General features: G+C 47.3%; 1 protein-coding gene across 1 annotated transcript; it reads right to left on the bottom strand.

Moving 5' to 3' along the window:
- Positions 1 to 3,830: 3,830 nt before the first annotated feature.
- LOC144137695 (8.6 kDa transglutaminase substrate-like) lies at positions 3,831 to 16,718 on the bottom strand. Its single transcript, XM_077669637.1, has 4 exons — positions 16,624 to 16,718; positions 6,571 to 6,628; positions 5,010 to 5,139; positions 3,831 to 4,265 (listed from the first exon to the last, which is right to left on the bottom strand). Exons 2-4 carry the CDS (start codon positions 6,618 to 6,620, stop codon positions 4,143 to 4,145), a joined length of 303 nt encoding a protein of 100 aa, XP_077525763.1. The 5' UTR covers positions 6,621 to 6,628; positions 16,624 to 16,718; the 3' UTR covers positions 3,831 to 4,142.
- Between the last annotated feature and the right edge of the window lie 4,339 nt (positions 16,719 to 21,057).

Here is a 21,057-nt window from a genome sequence, read left to right as displayed (position 1 = left end):
TAAATGATTAGAGTGGGTGCTTTTTCCAGGTTTTTACGTGAGAATAATTTGCGGAACTGGAATTACTTCGTCGATATTCTGGGAATTGTTCTGCGGCTCAGGACTGCATTGCTCGCTGGTGGCTAATGCGCAGCTGGGAAATGGCAGCGTGGCGAATTCTTGATGTGTCTGTAACTGGGCGCCCAGCATCCACCGCCGGCGCACTGTCCGTTTTAAACGTGACTGATCACATGTGCAGGCGCTTCCCAGCAGCGTGTTTTTTTTTCTTCTGTTTTAGAATGTGAGCGACGTGCTATGGAAAGCTTCGGAATCACCTGGAATTATGACCTATTTTGCAGCACGAAGGAATACACGTCTGTGCAAAAAACGAGGACCGAGACAGAGAAAACAAGACAAGCGCAGCTTCCAACATTAAATACCACACCCTTTCACACCACCTAGCCCATGCTACAGAACTCCCGGTGATTTTCTTTTGTTCTCAACAAGCATGCAGGCAATTTATACTGAACTACATTAACGGAAATACCGTAGATTTATTTAATAGTCGCTGTCGTCATCACTACCATATTATTTTGATATATGGCCACCAGGAGATGTATGGCAACGTTCGGGCAGACACGCTCACCCATTAGTAAAACAATCCAGGAAACGAACATCTCTTTGGAGAGGTCCAATTGTTGTGACATCACAAACGATACACTAAGAGACCTTGAAGCGAGCAGAAGGTAAATACCTCGGCCCCGTTCTAACCTACATAGGCAGGCAGCAATCAGTATTAGTAAGACAAGCGCAGACTAACACTACATGCACCCCAGCTAGATGACATCCGGCCTCTAAAGGAATGGCAGAAGAACCACCAGCGTGCAAACACTGGTGGATATCCTAATCAAGAACATGTTCTATGGGAACATGTCCTACGGGATTTCCAATCATTCCTGACTTGCGCACACCAACGCAGCTGTCATATCCCATTGGCCCAACCTGGCTGACTCTCGCCTCCACTTTTGAGGATCAGCTAGCTCTAGTGCGGTACATCAAAAACGCACTAGGGCCGAGTTCAACATTCATTGAATACTGCCTGCCTGGTAGTCTGAACCGTCTTTGGTTCTAAATAAACATTCTTGTCTCTCTTTCTCCAACTGTATTTTGCATGAAATGACAACACACATATATACTTCCAATCACCCGCGAGCCGGTGGGGGCAAGCCGGTATATCATTGAAAAAGAGGAAAACCGGTACAACGTTAGGGTGGTTTTTAAGCGCCATGTAAGTCATCAAGATTGTACTTGTTAATGTCTGAACAAAAAAAAAGAATGTATGAAAAAAGACATGAAGAATGATACACGAAGGGCGTTTCAGGAGTAGTCTACAAAATTCTGTAAAAAGTCTGTAAAAAGGTATATATTTGTAAAAGTGGCCGATGTTTTATTGGTAGGGTGCGTAAGAACAAACGTTTTGTTGCAACTGAATTGTGTTGGAATGTGGCTATGCATTCCAAAACCTGCGACTGCGTTCCAAAGCTTTCAGATACCGAATTCCTAGCATGAGCTAAAGACCAAACAGAGAGAGAAACTTTTGAAGCGTACAGAATTAGAGACTATGCGGAAGATTGTGTCAGCACACCCTCCGTAATCCTCTTACCCACAGAATTAACTTTCGTACAGTGTTATCTTTAAAACAACTTCGGGGAAATTGTCTTTTTCGGCATTTTTATGCTTTTGATAAATGTTGGAAGCGCACCCACTGTGTTGTTCCCGACTTCGATTCCCTTCCCGACTTATCCCTCTAGTTTTGGTGTTTTTATGCCTTGTTGGCTTTGATTTTCTTCTTTCATTTTTTTATTTGGGTTTGACACGTGTCGATTTTAGGTGCCTTGAGTAGTCTCTAAGTTGGATCGGTTATGTGGAGCCTATGGCTTTTTTACCCCGTGTTATCGAATTCTCTTATTTGTTGTATGTGACACGTGATTATTGTTATGTCGAATTGGGTGGCAGAGAATGTTGATTGGCTTGAGGTTGATACTGGTGGGAAGTATGTATGTGCGTTGTCATCTCATGCAAAATAAAGTTCGAAGTTGTACTCGTCTTGTCCGCTGTGTCTTCGTTCTCTTCTTTTGCGCAGCGTTATTCCTTCGGGCTTCATGAACCAAGTCGACAACAACAACTGAGCAAGAATATATAGGAGGCGAGACGGCCCATTGCTGCAAGCGCGGGCGAGCGACCAGATAATGTCACAATGAAAACCAAGGCTGACTGCAAAGCTTCGTAGCTGCGACGGCGAAGGAGACGGTAGCGGCACCTGATGGACGAAGTGATAGCGGCCGCACCTATTCCGGGGCTGAGCAGTGAAATGCCGATTTCGACGGCCGCGCAGTTTCTTCGGCGGCGGAAGATGCCGCTAGCTTAACGTATGACGAGTGCTTGTGACATTATCTAGCCGCACTTGGAAGCTTGTTTTCGCCTCCTATCTTATTATTGCTCCGTGACAACAACCAATTTCTATTTTGCTGCTTCGATGCCACTCTTTTGATAGAATATGCCATGTGCATTTCACTAACAAGCTAACTTTGCTGGTTGTACCCCTTAGAAAGAAAAGAAATGTTTGCCCTTTTAAGATTAGGTTACCCGTAGTCTTCGAATTAGAATGCAGGCACGGAACTGACTGCCTAAAACGTGACTAACCAGCCGAGTTCAACACAATACAATAAAACCTGATATGTTAGTTCTGCTTATAGTGCCAAACGCACCGACGCAACGACGGTGGTGAGGCGCGCCGTAGGGGTGGGCTCCGGAATAATATCGCCCACACCTGGTGATATTTAATGTGGGCCGAAATCTCGTACACAAAGGCGTTTTATCTTTTCGCCTCCATCAGAAAAGCGGCCGCCGCGGCCGGGAATCGAATGCGAGTCGTAATATATAGGTTTCAGGTTGTTATTTTTGTCTTTGTTTTTTTTTCATAAAATATGCGGTTTCAACATTACATATACTGCTCACGCTGCACACTAAAAATTGATTTTTTGCAGCTTGCTCGAGATTTGTGTCAGTACTCATCCTAGAGTAATATTTCCAACTCAATCTGATAAGAGAGCAATAAATGAAAACACGTATGCGGTTTAAAATAGGTCCTTCCTGCTGCACAAAGCCCTGTTTAGGCAGGCATTCTTATTTCACATTTATTCACTCGTTGTTGCTAGATCGTTCCCATCACCAATACCTCATAGTAAAAGCAGCGCTGGTCATCTCGAAGCCATATGCGCTACACCGAGTTGTGGGGGCATACGGCTTTCTCTGCAATGCACGGAGTTGTCTAATCGACCTGCTTCATACCTTGGCGGCAATGCTGTAATTCGGCTGGTCCAGCTGTTGCCTGTTACCGCCTAGATAACTGCATTTTTCAAAAGTTGCTCCCAACACTTAAGAACTTTAGAGAGCTGCATTAACTTTAGAGAGCTGCATTAATTTTAACTTGTGATTAAGCTTAGTTATTCTCATCTCTGCATTCATGCTTATGAATATCCTTACTAGGATGCAGACACTTTAATCCTAGAACAGGACACGTGATCGTTGCATATCAACATTTTCCCTAAAAAAGAATAAGTCAGCGGCATATGACCCAGACATATAAATGCGTAGTCTTATTCACCAACTTTTGGTGCGGAGATGGCTCAGCGTAGTCCTTGCTTTTTCAGAGAACTATAGCAACACTTTACTGCAGTTGTGGACGGCAATAACGGTTTACAAATGGCAAAGATCGCACGGGCAGAGGGAGAACTCGCAATGCAGCCGTGGTGCCACCAGTCAATCACCTTAAAAAAAGATCAGTCAGCTTGTTCACGTCATACTTACAATGATGGTTTTATTATATCAGGAAACCTTTCGTGCAGTGTACACCCGATTTATTCATGTCACTGGCATCAAACATGTCGCAATATTATCGCAAGAACATTTTTTTCTAGAAGCGAAAATATGAAACGCATATTTCACGCTGATACCTTTATTGCAGGTTAGTTGTCATGTACACAGGAAGAAAGTGCGGTGTGGGCTACCAGGCAATGATTGGTTCACACACTCGCAGAAACCGCTAGCAGAAGGGAGGCGTGACAGTGCTGAATCGGTGTCTCCATCAAATAAGCCACATGTTAGGAAGAAGGCTTGCACTTCCCCTTTCCCCCCGCGTGGATGGTGCCTGGCTCATCCAACTCGCATGTGTGGCCTTCGGAGCAGCGGTGCTGGAAGAGCGGGACGCACTCCTCGCCGGGGCACTGCAAAGCAATTCAGTGTGTAAAGTTTTCGTTTATGGCTGGTAGAGTGGAAGCGCGCGGAAAGTATAGTTTTGTTTACTATTGTTCGCTTGTTTATTGTTATTTCTTTTGACATCTGCATTGACTGCTGCCCTGCAAAACGGCTCCTGTGCCGCTGTCAAGCTGCTTAGTGCAGCTTTTATCCTAGAAGACTATACAGAGTTGCACTTTTGTGTGTCTGGTAAATGAACTTGACTTAGCTTGACTTTATCATTCATTTCAACATATCAACTACACATTAATCACAAAATAGAAGCTGGTATGCAGATTGGCTTGCTAACGACTTGAATATTCCACTGTGACAGTGGAGGATTGCTTAAATAAAGGAAAAAAGCTGATTTACACGCATCAAAGTACCCCTATTGTATGTACCTTGACACAGAAGCAGTAAAACTTGCAATTATGCTAATATTCGCATAGAGCACGGGCAAAAACTCCGTGCAGTGCTTAAATTTTTGAACATTTCATATACATGTTTCTTTTCTCGATATCCAGCATAAGTCGTGGTAATTTTTCTCGTACGCATCGTTCTCGAGTCCAGCGTGCTCAATACAGTTTTTCCATAATCTGGTAGATCATAAACGGAAGTATATTGTCTATGAATTAGGCTGTATGTTGCATTAGGATAGCTAAACTACAATGTAATTTGACGAGTATGCCGATTTCTAGGAATTATTAGACAGCAAAACGAACAATGGAACAAACCTTGTTGCAGATGACACAGCAGCCACAGTAATCCTTATGCGTTCCGCAACTGCAGTTCAGCGTTTCTGGGTTATTGTGGCACTGGCTTTGCGAGCAGCTTCCGCAGACTGGAGGGCTTGTCGCTGTTACGCTGTTAGATAAAGATAAGACGACAACTTATATAAAGTCTGGGCTAGATCACATCTATCGGCCGTCGTACACGTTACCGCCTGCGTAGTCCTGCTTGTTTCTCAAAGCATTTCTATTTTGGGTGACTGATGGCTTTGGGCTACCAAAGCCATTATGTGCCCTTGGGGGCCGATCCCGGTGAAACATAGGCAGATAGTACAAAGATGCACACTTCTAACCAACCTTACCCGTCAAAGCACTGCTATTAGAGGCGCCACCTCTATTGTAGAAGTACTTTAATACGTTGCATTTGGTTAATGTGAACACGAAATTTGAAGGCAATGTGTTTGTACGAGACAAGCATTAGCACAGTAGTTATAGATAAAATAGGTTTCAAGCCTATGCATAGCGGTTGCTCGAGAGGAACGTTGCCACTCACCTACGCTCAGCGGCCCTCTACTGCAATATCGTTTGTGAGCTCTCATGGTTCAGGAGTACAAAAACAGCTATGATCTACTTAACGAAGGGTGAAATTGTGATTGCATTTGGAGTCCAAGATGGCGTGCGCTGATGCTAATCGAGACTACATGTCGTGACCTGCGTATGTACGTAACCAGGGAAAAGTATTTTGATGGGAGCTATGTAGGCACGTCTTCCATTAACATAGGGGTAAGGCTATGCAATTCAAAACTGCCACACGTATTGTGAAACTGAAAAGAACTCTCGGAATAGTTCCTAAATAATGCGTTTTTACCCAGCCTATCCGCATTTTTTTCCCAGCCTTTCTTCACAGTAAGATCTTTGGTTTAGTTCTAACGGCGCCTACTTCATCCCTTATATTTCTTATTTTGGTGAACAGCCCCATTTGCATAACTATCGGGGGGGGGGGGGGGGGTAGTGTTCTGTATCACGTGTGGTGCAATAGCAACCTTGTCGAAAAACAATTAATAAGGCAGCATAAACGAGCCATAAATACCACGTGACTTCTCTATTTACAGTTAAGGAGGCAGCGAGTTTTGAAGACAAAACTGGCCAGACAGAGCGTACTTTAAACCAAGGCCGTTCGACTTCGCCCCGATACGTTTACCCCGGCGACGCATTCAACGCATAGAGATGGCGTAATAACTCGCGATGCCGAGCGCATTAAAACATGCTGCGGCCATGTTTCCTTATTGGCCATATTGCCCGTGTAAAGTTGGCGTGGCCTGTGTAAATGCGCACTTTACATAGGCGACGCGGAAATGGATTACGAAGGCCGTTCTAGCAGCATGTTTTACGGAGGCGGAGGCGCCGTAGCATACGACACTACATTAAACTCGCTGCTACAGCCTGTCTTAGCTTCAGGCCCTGATCACCGGTTAAAGCAGTGCAAGCAGTGAGTAGTTCAGTCCACCTGTAGCTCAGGATATGGTGGAGGAAGAATACAGTTTCTTGGCGCTGTATTAGAACTTACCACAGCGCTGCAAGCACGACGAGTAAGGCGACGAGAACGAAGGCCCTCATGATGATTCCTGCAGGCGAAGTATAGGAGGAGAGAGAGAGAGAGAAAAGAGTATCAGCGGGCACTGGAGTTTTGTTACATCTATCATACCGCGTCGCAGCTACCTGACAGGGTAAGGCCTCCCTCTACATACAATGTGAAGGGTACGCACTAATGGCGCCGCGTCTGGTGAGCAGTGCACGCTGTCACTGCAACCTGCTGCGGATAAACGTTTGTTGTTTCTTGATGTTACAAATGCAACAGGTTAAAGTAAAGATTCGGAAACAGTTACGGACGCCCAAGTGGTAAATTTGCAAGTCACGTGTTGTTATACAGTTTTCTGCCATTCCCCACTAAGATAGTGAGTAGCTGTGTTAAGTTGTCAAAATTAGTCTCAAGTAAGGGGGATTCGACTGATAAAAGTTTGGAGCTCGTTTCAGAGGGGAGGAAAAGAGCAGTACTTTTGCACAGCAGAAGTCAAGCACAGAGACGCACAGAAGAAATTCGTCTTGTTTGGAGCATTTCGAATTGCGGGAAAGCAGCACACGAAAAGGATGCACGAAAGGACAAGAGAATAACAGCGCTTCGTCCTGTTTTTCTTGCCTGCGTCCTGTTCGTGCGCTGTTTTAGGGACAGATGCAAAGCTCTGTGCCCTTGTAGGGGGTAAGTTTCGCAAGACAATAAAAGCAGTAACAACGGAAACAAGAACGGGTCCCAATTCGAAGCAAAGCTGATGTCTGGCCTCGTCACTTGTAGCACAAAACCGTTACTAAGACAATCGACTGTCTAAAGAAAATTTACGAAATTACTCAAGTTATATTGTCACGAATAAAGGTAGAAAAACAGTATTTACTCGACTTAAAAGACCTACAGACGGCACCGAAGCTGACGCACAAGCAGAGCTGCCGTGGTAGCTGCCGTGGTGCCGGGGTAAACCGTGTTGTTTCCTGCGCCGCCGTATTGTAGGCGAAGGTCACGTATGGTAGTATGGCATCCCAATTCCGGTGGTCGACGTCAACGTACATAGAGAGCATATCGGCAATGGTCTTATTTAGCCTCTCCGTTAGTCCGTTCGCCTGCGGGTGGTAGGCGGTTGTCCTCCGGTGGCTTGTGCAGCTGAGATGTAACACTTCTTTAAGAAGTTGTGCTGTGAACGCAGCTCCCCTGTCCGTGATGACAACTGTCGGGGCACCATGACGAAGGACGATGTTCTCGATAAAGAACTTGGCAACTTCTGTGGCCGTGCTTCGGGTAAGGGCCTTTGTTTCACAGTAACGCGTTAAGTAGTCCGTAGCGACGACGATCCATCTGTTGCCGGAGGATGACAAAGGAAAAGGCCCCAGAAGATCCATACCGATCTGCTGAAACGGTAATTTCGGAGGGTCAACCGGTTGGAGTAGACCGGCGGGCTTTTCGGGCGGAGTTTTCCGCCTCTGGCAGTCTCGGCAAGTTTGTACGTACTGCTTGACATCAACCGCAAGCTTCGGCCAGTAATACCGTAGACGTATGCGGGCTAAGGTACGGGCGAAGCCGAGATGCCCGGAAGACGGTTCATCGTGACAGGCCTGCAGAATTTCTGCACGTAGTTTTCTTGGTGGAACGAGCAAGTATGTTGTTTCCGTGGCATCGAAATTCTTTTTATACAGGATGTTGTTACGCAGACAAAATGACGTACGGCCGCGTGCGAAAGATCTGGGTAGCTGAGAGGTACATCCTTCGAGGTAATGGATGACTGGACGAAGTTCCGGGTCATTTCGTTGGTCTTGAGCAAGGTCAGAAGGAGTGACGGCTCCAAGAAAGCCGCCATCATCGTCTTCCTCGGTAGAGATTTTATCGATTGGAGCGCGGGAGAGGCAGTCTGCGTCGCTGTGTTTACGGCCGGACTTGTAGACGACACTGACATCGAACTCCTGTAGCCGGAGACTCCAACGAGCGAGACGTCCAGACGGGTCTTTCAGGTTGGCCAACCAGCACAGAGAGTGATGGTCAGTAGCCACCTTGAAATGTCGCCCATAGAGATATGGCCGAAATTTGGTGACGGCCCACACGACAGCCAAGCATTCCTTCTCAGTTGTAGAGTAGTTGGCTTCGGCGCGTGACAGAGTACGGCTCGCATAAGCGATAACCCGCTCTACACCATCTTGCCACTGTACAAGCACTGCACCTAACCCGATGTTGCTTGCGTCAGTATGCAGTTCAGTGTCAGCGTTCTCGTCAAAGTGGCCGAGCACAGGTGGAGTCTGCAACCGACTTTTCAGTTCGTCGAACGCTGCACACTCTTTTGGGCCCCAACTGAACTGCACATCATTCTTTGTTAGGCGAGTTAACGGCTCCGCTATATCGGAAAAGTTCTCCACAAAGCGACGATAGCACGCGCAGAGGCCGAGAAAACGGCGTACGGCGTTTTTGTCGCTTGGTGTTGGGAAAGCGGCGACAGCAGCAGTCTTGTCGGGGTCAGGGCGGACGCCTTGGAAGCTGACGAGGTGGCCCAAAAACTTCAGCTTTTCGTACCCAAAATGGCACTTCTCAGGTTTTAACGACAGTTGGGCGGATCGGATGGCCTCAAGAACTGCTCTCAGACGCACTAGGTGCTCTTCGAACGTTCGAGAAAACACTACCACGTCGTCCAAGTATACAAGGCACGTCTGCCACTTTAGTCCAGATAGAACAGTGTCCATCATCCGCTGGAAAGTGGCGGGGGCGGAGCACAAACCAAACGGCAGGACCTTAAATTCGTAGAGGCCGTCCGGAGTAACGAAAGCTGTTTTTTCGCGGTCTCGTTCATCTACTTCAATTTGCCAATAACCACTGCGCAAATAAATAGAGGAGAAAAATCTAGCATGGCGCAACCGATCCAACGAGTCATCAATACGCGGCAAAGGATAGACGTCTTTCTTCGTAACTTTGTTGAGCTTCCGGTAGTCTACGCAAAAACGAAGAGTACCGTCTTTCTTCTCAACAAGGACGACCGGGGATGCCCAAGGACTTGTCGACGGCTGGATGACGTCGTCTTGGAGCATTTCTTTAACTTGGCGACGAATAGCCTCGCGTTCTTTCGTTGAAACTCGGTAAGGGTGTTGGCGAATGGGTCGCTCGTGTTCGTCGGTGATGATGCGATGCTTGGCGATGGTTGTTTGTCGAACTTTAGACGTTACAGCAAAGCAGTCGCCAAACGAGTTGAGAACATCGCGAAGCTGTTGCTGTTGGGACATCGGCAGGTCAGGGTTTATGTCAATTTTGGCGACCTTCTCCGATTCGTTCTGCGTGGACAAGACTCCTAGAACAAGATTCCTTTCTTCGTCGCTTACTGCGTCCAGGTATGCAACTGCTGTTCTGTGCGATAAATGCTGGTGTTCCGGACTGAAGTTCGTAAGCAGTATTTCTGTTCGTTGGTTGCTGATGTCGACGAGGCCACGGGCTGCGCAGACCTGTCGGTCGAGCAGCAGGGAAACGTTTTGTTCGGCGATACCGCAACTGACAGGTGATTGCTCGCACTCAACAGTAACAAACATACTGCTTCGGGGAGGTAAAGTAACAATCTCGTCGCAAATTCGGAGCGCAGGCCTGGAGAGCTCGCTCTCGTCGTCGACTGACAGAGGGTTCGAAAACGTAACCAAAAGATCCCGCAAGTCGATCACTGCCCCGTATTCGCGGAGAAAGTCCAAACCAAGTATAAGTTGTTTCGAGCACTCCCGCAGCACGGCAAAGCAGCCAGGGAAAGTTGAATCTTGAATTTGAATTCGGGCGGTGCACAAACCAGTCGGCACAACAAGGTGGCCGCCAGCTGTGCGGATTGGCGGTCCACACCATGGCGTCGTTACTTTACGCAGCTTGGACGCGAGTGACCAGCTAATAACAGAATAGTCAGCGCCGGTATCGACGAGAGCTGTTGCCGAGTGGTTGTCGACGAGGACCGGGATGTCGGCAGAAAGAAGTTCGTTCGCTTCAAAAGTTCGATTTCGGTGGTCGTCATGCGGATGTCGTTGCGTCGGTGGAGGTTCTTGAGCTTTATGCGCAGCGGCCTCACCCCCGGAGGTCGCTGGGTTTAGTTTCCCCGGTGTGGGCTCGGAGACCGGTTCCCGCCAGATCGAGGAGAGCCGGGACGGATCGGTGATGAGTACCTGCGAGGGGTAGGCGTTCGGGACTGATGAGTAGCGGGCGAAGTTGACGTCAGCTCGTGGGCGGAAAGGTACTCCTCGATTTCTCGGGGTCGTTCCCCGTAGCGCGGTCGAGGTGCGTTCGGCGAGAACCCGCGAAGTCCCAGGCGGCGGTAAGGGCAGTGACGGAACACGTGGCCTTCTTCACCACAATGGTAGCACAGGGGCCGATTGTCTGATGTGCGCCACACGGTCGCTTTCCGTTCGAGACGTCTTGGTTCATACCGTGTGGCCGGGTTCAACGTGCGTCCGAACGGGTGTGTCACAGTTGGTAACACTTGGGGCGGTGCCGAGGTCGGCGTGCGCACCACGTCCGTGTAAGTGCGATGTTCCACTGTTGGAGCCAGCATAGGATACACATCCGTGTACGTTCGAACAGGGCTTGCAACATCGGCCGGTGCCGCGGGTCCCATTGCTCGCCGAACTTCGTCTCGGACGACGTCGGTAAAGGCAGCGAAAGTTGGTCGGCAGTCACCCTGTTGAAGAAGCCGCAGTTCCTCACGCACGACGCTCCTCACGAGCTCCCGGAGAGCGTGTTCATCGTTGACCGCTGAACCGCAGGCGGCCACACTGGCTTGACGCCCGTACTGCATGTTGCGCTGCTGCAGGGCCCGCTCCATTGAGGTCGCTTCCCGAACGAAGTCAGCAACCGTTGTTGGCGGGCTGCGTACAAGGCCAGCGAATAGCTGTTCCTTCACACCCCGCGTCAGGTGGCGAACCTTCTTAGCTTCACTCATACCAGGGTCAGCTCGCCGAAAGAAGCGCGTCATGTCCTCGACGAACATAGAGACGCTCTCGTTTGGTTTTTGCGCCCTGGACTGTAGAGCAATCTCGGCCTTTTCCTTCCGCTCACTATTTCTGAAGTCTTCGAGCAACTGCCGCCGAAACTCCAACCAGCTTGTAAACGTAGGCGCGTGGTTTTCGTACCACGTCTGTGCCGACTCCCTGAGGGAGCAGTAAACGCTTCTCAGCTTACGTGTGTCGTCCCACTCATTGAACGCAGCGACCCGATCGAAATGATCGAGCCAGTCCTCGACGTCTTCGAAGGTGTCGCCGTGGAACGGCCGCGGTGTGTGCGGCAAGTGCACCACCAGCGGCGAGAAGGCTCCGCTGCCCTCATTGGTTTGGCAAGCCGTAGTGGTTGTCATTACGCGTGGAGGCTTCACCAGCAGGCCAAATTCTGGTGGTAGACCTCGAATGCGGCGACTTGACTTGTGCACTGGTGTTGTCTCCAGATGACACTCGCGTGGGTCGATAAACTCGCCTGGCTCGAAGTGCATGGGATTACCCAGCACCTCCACCACAAATGTCACGAATAAAGGTAGAAAAACAGTATTTACTCGACTTAAAAGACCTAGAGACGGCACCGAAGCTGACGCACAAGCAGAGCTGCCGTGGTAGCACCCAAACCTCTTCTTCTTCTCAGACCCAATGTTCCGAAAGGCACATACCCAAACAAGGAGATTGTCCCAGGCATGCGGCAATATTAACCTGAAAAGTTTAGCACCCGATGGTAAAGAAACCTACAGTTCATACCACAAGCTGCATGCAGTACTTTGGAGGCTAGATTCTTTTCAATAGAGCTCCCACTGAGGGCGCCTAACACACCGCGAAGGAAAGCGACAAAAGCCGCCGGGGCCTTGCCGTTTCACCTGCCTAGAGGGGAGACTGAAACGTCTTTTCAAACCCCCTTCGTGGTGAAATAGGCTCCCTCACTGGGGACAACAATGTAGCCTCCAGAGTGCTGCATGCAGCTTGTGGTATGAACTGTAGATCTGCTTGTTGAAGCATAAGTAGGCATCGCCGACGCCACTACAGCTCATGGCTTTAGCAAACAAAAGGTGGACGTAGTAACTCCTGCGTGGCATTCTACATAGAGCACACCGGAAACTCGTGCACGCACCTCGATGTACGACGAATGTGATGGTTCTGGGTAAATACTACCTCAAAAACACGTTAAGGCTTAATTTAGTCAGTTAGCTGAACAAGTTAGCGTTAATTTCGTACTTAAAATTCTTCGTCTCTGACAGCTTACGGGCGCACCCGAGTACGCGGCGCTGCACGCCGTTTATTCTTGCTTAATAGGATTGGAATTTTTTTGCGAATGTATAGAGGTAAACAGCGCACCAACCCATAATACCCACGGAGCGCACAACCGAAGCCAATAATATTGCATTTTATACCGAGAAATTAAACACCTTGTCTGCCGTCTTAGAGCGAAATAAGAAAACAGCGTAAAAGAAGTCAGGGCACATTTTTAGGAGCGCACTCAAGAAAAACAGGAATTGAACTTAAAAATAATTGCTCAATGCCTGAGAAATACAAACATGCAGGGATAAAACGGACACTCGTTTGAATGTATTGTATGCACAGAAATATGAGCTCGTGTGCACAGCAATGTGAGCTCGCGTAACGATGAAACGGGCATGCCATAAAAAGAAAATCCCCGCAAAGTTCCGCATAGTGTTTTAAGCAATATGGGTGTTCTGTGATCCACTACGGAGAACTTACGCTGTCTCAGAATGTCACCGGTAATTATGAAACGCTTGGGTGCAAACAAAATTCACTCTTTAAAATACTCGAAGTCTTTTGGCTCAGAATAAAACCACAAAATGATTGTGTTCGAATACAATGAAAGTGAATACAATAAGTTTAAAAAGGGTATAGATTACTGATATTTAGAGAAGGTACCCATTCCTCTAAAACAACAACAAAAAAAGTGGTCGGCACCCGCGCATTTTTTCTTGTATGAGATTTTTTTATTTTCAACATTTACGTTACATAATCGTGGAGGAGAGGAAGGAGAAGTAAACGCTTCTATGGAGAAGTTAGCCTTTGGGGACTGGTTATTTTAGTACCCCTTGAGACCGCCTGGAGCAGCAGAAAAATGAAAATTCTACAGAAATTCACAGAATTATCTACTAATGCGCCGCATTCTTATGCCGCTTGTCCTGAGTGTAAGTTTTCTCACGCAAAATGCTTTGGTTTTTCATAATCCTGTACGACCAATTGTCGCCATTTACGCTATTATAACGATTAGAAGTGGAACTTTCGCACATCTGCATTATTGTGGAAATGCAGGGCTACACGGGTGACGGTTCGCCATTTTCCGTGAAAATTTTTTATTTTTCCTATTTTCTAGATTTTTCAAAATTTTTCAAACAAGTATCTCTATTTACACTATTATAACGATTACCGGTGGAACGTTTGCGATATATGCATTATTGTGGAAATGCCATGCGTTATATATTTTGCTTTTTTCCTTGCTTCTTAAATATTCTTCTCATTATCTAGTTTTTCAAAAATTTCCTTCAACAAATCATCTGAATTTGCGTTAATATAATCAATAAATTTGCAACTTTCGCGATATCTGCATTATTGTGTAAAGGGAGGGCGCTACACGTTTCGCCATTTTCCGGAACTTTTTATATTTTTCTTTTTTTATTTATGAAAATTGCGCGAGACCGGTTATCTCCATTTACGCAATTATAGAGAACAGGTGGAACGTCCGCCATATTTGAATTTTTGTGGAAATTCAGGGCGTTACACGGTCCTGGCTGTGGTGGTACATGGCAAAAAATGGTACGCAATAACAAATAACAAACTCGAGCACTAATCAGGTTGTGAAGAGAACTACATGAATGGTAAAATTCTGGTTCGGGATGCGATAACAATGCGATAAGGAGTAAAGCAGCTGGTACGTGTCGCGAACAAAACTTCGTTTTTACCGACGGTTTTTATGAGCGCTAAGGTCACGAGGAGAGTGGAAAGAAGATAAATTCGCTGCTACGGTCCCGGGACCCACGTCATCACCCTTGTGCGAAGGAGATCAAAATCATGTTCTCACAACAAACACCAATGGACACTTATAAGCTGCACTTAAAATTGTAACGGTGCTTAAAGGTTGAACATTTCTCATCGATATTTGGCAGTCACATGTGAGTTTTCACGCAATTAGGGCGCATGTCAACCTGCGAACATGTAGGGGTTTTTAAATCCCACGTTATATTACAAGTAGAGATTTCGAGCACTCTATTTTACTGAATCGCCGGAAAAGGAAGCATCTTCCTGCATTTTAGCAGTAAATTCAGATGTTCCAACCAAACAACTCTGTGGAATATCTCTGAAGTTTTTCTTGCTTCTATTTATGACTTAAGCCAACCTTCATATATATCCAACGAATGCCGCCGATATATTGCGCCCTGCTTTAGTGAGAAATCCTCTGATCTCTATTTTTCAACTCTGAGTTGTAAGGTAACACATCGTGAGGTACAAAAAAAAGGACCACGAGCCCGGAAGCGCGCGCCGCAAAGGGAAAGAGCAGACGAAAGTTCTGAGAAAGAGCTACGGAGCGCGAGCCGATAGTGCACCGGAAAAGAGGAGCAGCCGTGTCTCTGGAGGGCGGGAGAACACTGAGCAAGGGCACCCAAGCACGCGTGGAAACACAGACCACTGCCGAACGAGCAGTACGAACCGCCTGGAAAGGTGAAGGAACCGGTAGAGGTGAACAGGAGGTTCTTAGCGGTGACGACGAGGGAGCGGAATAAGCTTAGTGGGGTGCTATCTAATGCGCTGTGAAGGGGTGACCGACGAGGATTGATGCTGAGCAAGTTGGTTCCTGGTGGAAAGGAGGAAAACAGCGCACATTTTGACGGGACACAATGAAGAGGACGACGAACTCACCTCTGACTTGAAATTGATTTATTTTTTTACGGCAGGGCAGATATATAGCTTCCAAGAAAAAAAAATCACACACGGAAAACGAGGCTATTATGATCATGCCTGTAATCACCGACTAATGTGACTCAGAACCACTGCTTTGTGCCACAAACACGAGCTCGACCAGCAGAGGGCTAGAAAAAAATTTTTAGGAGAGGGTAAGAGAGGGCTTGCTTACAGTGTATAAGGTAGACCAGAAGGTAACGATGAAATACGGAAAGAACAGTGGAGAATCCAAAACAGCCACGGTAACCAAAAAGAGGCAGGGCAGATAGAAAAGGGTAAATGGAGAGAAAAAAATGGAAGCTAAAACGTCTTTAGAGATGTACAGGGCTAAGAAATTTGACATCAGAAAGGAAAACTTCTACGATAATTCCCAGGGCAGTGCTTTGCTTTTTGAGGCTAGAGCAGGTTGCTTGCGAACTAAGAGCTTTCGGAGGAAGTATGCACAAAATGATGGGGTTTGCGTGGTCTGCGGAAAAGAAACAAAAACTATGCGGCACATAGTGTTAGAATGTGAGGGTATCCATCGAAATCTACATGAGGGAAATATTCGGCCCCCATAAGCGTAGGATTTAAGGGTAGCACGGAGGAAGTTAACCTACGGCTGTCGAGGCGACGAAAAGTAGATTAGAATGCTGGTGGACTAAAAGCAGAGAGGGAAATATTGCCTAGAACCGTTACTCCCTGTAAGAGGAAAAAAAAGTATTTTGTGCCTAATACGTTTTTCGTGCCTGCCCTCAGCAGCGAAGTATTATGCCAAGAGTATAAAATATAGGTATCTTAGTCCTTTTTGGGAAGATGACACGTCATCACCCCGCTACAAAGATGAAACTAATAGCGATAATCATCACTATCACCATCATCATTACACAGCCTTCTTTTAAGCGTGAAATTCCTACTTCTTCAGTTATTTGCCTCGTTTATTTGTTTTCGCTATGGCAGTACTCTCCAGAGAGAATGCGATCTAATTGAAGATGTGTGAGAAATTTCTGAGAACACCCGACGTTACGAAATAGGCATGGTGGTGTCAGTGCACGCGCAAGTGTTTACAACTGCCCGAGCAGCTGGGCTGATTTCCGTTACAGAAATAGATAACCCGTAGGCTTTGTTCCATGCTCGTGTGGCATCCGCCAAAGTGAACGCTTACCTTGAAGGCAACCGGGAAGGGGTTGTGCTGTTTCAAGGGGTAGTGTTTCAAGATAGGCGAAGCCGGTTGGTCTTTTATAGCGACGCAAGAGAACTCTGAATGAAAGTGAAACGACACGTGCGGACAAACTCCTCTCCACGTGGAATAAAACCTGAAATGCCGTCGACCTTGGCGAAAGCACCAAGCAAACCGAGGCTCCTCTCCATGAAGTTCTTGCAATGTATCTCCTTACATCCACTCTTATTCGTATTTTTGTCCTGAAATCTTTCAGTTTTTTGCGTGTCACCAACTAGAGCCGCGAACCGCGAAGTGGCTGCGACACTGTGTCAACTGGTCTTTTGTTTTTGCCAAAACACATTACCATAAAGGGACAATTAAAAGTTGATTTTATTGCAGTCTATGGTTGAGCAAAAAAAAAAAACACATTGGTTCAACCAAGCGAAAGCTATCTATATAGCCCTGAAATTGAAAGTTAGAAAAGCAGCTGATTGTATAGCTATTGATTTGCCTAAATTAGTGGAGTTGTTGAAGACGTTAAACACGGTATTTTCCTTGTTTTTGTTTATTCGTAGAATAAATGCTTTATGCAATATATTTCAGCACTCACAATTGCTACCATTTTGAAAAACTTCATGCTCATGAGGTATTGTTATTTCTGTAGGCACCTGCCTCAACACATTATTGGCCACTCATGCTGATAAGATTGAACTTTCACTCACAGAAAACAACAAATGTCCTGTGAAATTAACCCGTCATTGTCCACACAAACCTCCTTTGGCGTGTGTCTTGTTTTCATCCTTTTATTCGCTGATTGCTGATGATTGCAATTGTGGAAAAACCCGCCACGGTGGCTCACTGGCTAAGGCGTTGCGCTGCTGAGCACGAGGTCGCGGGTTCGATTCCCGGCCGCGGCTGTCGCTTTTCTGATGGAGGCGAAATGCAAAAACGCCCGTGTGTACGAGATTTCGGCGCACGTTAAAGATCCCCAGGTGGTCAAAATTAATCCGGAGCCCTCCACTACGGCGCGCCTCATCGCCTGCGTTGCGTGGGCTCGTTAAACCATACAATCAATCAATCAAATCAAATCAATTGTGGAAAACATATTGCCCTGATATACTTATAAGGAGAGCGAACAGTTGCTTTGTGCGGTTTGAATGCTAGGAGTGGTGTTCCCTGCACCGCGTTTCTGAAAACACAATTTGGTTTACCAGATGCAGACAAATATTTTTGTAGTCTTAAAGGGACACTAAAGTGAATTGGTCAAGCTCCCGGTTTTGCTTGCACTGCGTAGAATGGCTCAAATAGTCACACTTTTCATCGCCTATCCGGCTGATAAGTCGGTAATTATTTTATAAAACAGGAAAGAAGAAAAACTACCATGCGTGGTCTGTGGAGGCCGCACCAACTAAAGGCTGTGACGACAGGAGGAAATGCATCTTGATGGGACGATGTCCAAGGGTAAGTATTCAAACAAGTTTCGGTTTCGGTTGTGTAAAACAACATGCTTGACATCCGAAGGCATCGTTGGATGGACATTCTCGATATCTCAGTAATAGTCGTACCGCGCTTCTGACATGTTGTCAGCTGGAAAATGACTAGGATAAGCCCCCCAGGGCGGTTTGGAATCGTAGCAATCACTAGCCGAGGCCTACGCCGTGGATGAACGCCCTTCGCGTCACCGCAGACGCTCAGATGCCATGCGGTTTTCCCGCATATTCGGACCTTACCTCAGTCATGCCTGTATCGTAAAAAGAGTCTTCGCACCAGGCGAAGGGCCGGCTAATTCTGGCCTGTGCCCACTGCCCGCAAGTAGTCGGTGCTTGTGGCAACAGCACGCCAACGAGAACTCGCTATAGCGCGTCGGTCTCAGTCTGCGCGCATTCTGCGAACTCGCTCGTGGAGCAGTGAACGTTACCGCCCAAAAATGGTGAACTCAGTTCAGAAAACATTTGCCGCAAACGAAAAAATCAACTTACAAAAAAAGTATGTACCCTCGGGACTTCGAACTTGCGACTCGCAAAGCAATAACCCCAGCGCTTAAGACCACTCGGCCACGGGCCAGCGCTGCCGAGGTTGGATATATGAGGTATATAATGTACAACAAGTTTACACTTATATTTAGTTTTAGCGTTTCAAGTACGTTAGGTGACTATTTGTTGTATAGCGCTCGTGCAGTTAGCGTCCCCCAAACTTCCACAATATCTCACGTCTAGTAATTGCATTTCTTAGACGGAACAGCGTTCGCAGATGTGTGGTCGTACTGCTGACCGCTGTGCTTGTTCACCCAGCGCAAAAAAGTGCTTCCTTCTCCCTAGTTTTGCGCTGTACGCTAAAGTTTCCGTTTATTGTATTTGCTTGGTACCTATATTGACTTCGCTGACTCCTCTCCCGCCTTGAAGTGGCCTTAGGTTTTCCTACTAGCGTAGCAGTCATCGAAGCGTCGCATGTTCACTTGTCCAGCGCTTGTGTGGAGGGACCCGGACTCGGAGCTTGATACAGTGTACAATCTAACAAAGTAAAGAACGGCACATTCTTCCATTCACAAACGTGTTGTGGTTAATTTCAACTGTGCGAAGAAATTGCGACGACCCGTCGGTGGCCGCCGGACTAAACGCTGGGCCGACTTACTCTGCTGGAAGGTCGGCGAGCCGTGCAGTAGCGCCGGCAATGGCCAGCTCATCTCCTCCTGACGTCATAAAAAAATGCCACAGAAAATGGGCGATGGTGCAGAGAGGAGGACAGCATTTTAGAATTGATTTTTCTACTAAATAAATTCGCGTAAACGCGCTCAGAGTAATCGAAACATGGCCTATGGACTCCGGACTACAATTTGCGCTAGTAATGCCGCCAGTATTACAAATCACTTCAAGGTCCCTTTAATATTATTATGGTTGACAACTCTCCGCAAACGTCTTCCTCTTTGTCAAGCGGAGCTGCTTTGTCCCTTACGGAGTATTTCAAATACCCTGTTATTATTTCAGTTTTCATATTAACATGTGGGGTACTAACATAAGTATTGTGATATTTTATTGCCAGACAAATGGTGGAACATTTGCGGCTACTTTTAAAGAGAAGCCTGATATGAATATATATTCCGTGCATTTTTTATGCCCGCAAATGTAAAGGCCTTCAGGCCAACTTTATCGCTAATGCTCAGAGAAAACAGCGGCAGCCCTTCCGAACACAAATATTGTTGCGTCCAGGCAAACAGGGACGCAGGGAAGTTGTGTTCGCGAAGAAGCAGGAACAAAGTATTTATTAGGCCAGGTGCCTAATTTGTCAGGGGAAACTCAGAGAGAGCACCGGTTGGTGGCTAGCAAATATGGCGACCTAGAACAGAGCACACGAGCCGCTAGCTGTTGTTGTTGTAAACTTTATTAGAAAGGAAGGCCAAAGGCCAGGTGGGGCGGGGGGGAAGGGAAGGGAGGATGGAGCACTGTTCTTATGATGCCGGCTTCAGGGGTTCTCTTCAGAAGTCGTGCAGACCACTGCTAAATTGCCCGTACTAGGCCGCTTTTTGTGGCATAAATGGCGATTTCGAAGAGTGTGTCGTGTGAGAGGGATGTTGGGTCGATGTAGGTTGAGGTGTCGTGGTGTGGGGGAGTGAATGTACGAAATCGAGAAAACTTGGGGCAGTGCCAGATGAGGTGATGAAGATCGGCTGCGATGGAGTGGTGGCAGTAAGGACATCGGGGGGCGTGCTGGGGATAATACCATTGTCGAATGGTCTCTGGTGCCGTACAGGTGTTGGTCAGGAACTTGTTCAAGAAGATCTCTTGTGCTCGGGTCAGGGTGGCGAAGGAGGCGAGGTGGCCTGAAGGGGTGAGTGACTTGAGGCGTTGTTGTTTTAGCTGCTTGAATCTACGGAGCCTGATTGCGGGAGCGAGAGTGGGGTCATCGTCAGGGCAGTTGGGCCAGGAGTGGTCCGAGAAGGGCGGCGCCGGGGGTCCATCGGAGGCTATTGTGAGAAGGGCCTCCTGTGCAGCCACGTGAGCTGCTTGGTTCCCAGGAGCGGCTGGTTCATGACCGGGGGTCCAGTCGATTCGGACTTGGCAGCCTGATGTTTGGAGCGCAGTGATTTGGTGAATAATGTGGTGGACAGAAGGGTGAGTGGACATGGGATGACAAAGTTCTTGGAGGGCTTCATATGAGTCTGTTAGGATGCGAAGGTTCGGGGGATTGGGGAGATGGTAATCGTACATAAAGTAGTCGAGAGAATCGTGGATAGCGATGAGCTCCGCGTCCGTTGAAGTAATATTGGGAATACGGTGATATTGCGCTCCCATGATGGATAAATTGTCCGGGCTGATCCATGCTGTGCCGACGTGTGGGTTTATGTGGCTAGCGTCGGTGTAGACGTCAGTTTCACCCGGTCGTTTAGTTGAGGCAAGACGTCGGCAGCGTTGCTGTCGAAGCTCGGGCTTCCTGCGTGCG

The sequence above is a fragment of the Haemaphysalis longicornis genome, unplaced genomic scaffold (genome assembly GCF_048455015.1).
Source record: "Haemaphysalis longicornis isolate Haplotype H1 unplaced genomic scaffold, Haemaphysalis longicornis Haplotype H1 scaffold_47, whole genome shotgun sequence".
Taxonomy (NCBI): domain Eukaryota; kingdom Metazoa; phylum Arthropoda; class Arachnida; order Ixodida; family Ixodidae; genus Haemaphysalis; species Haemaphysalis longicornis.
Note: the sequence above shows the minus strand (reverse complement) of the source record. Positions and strands in the feature narration are given on the sequence as shown.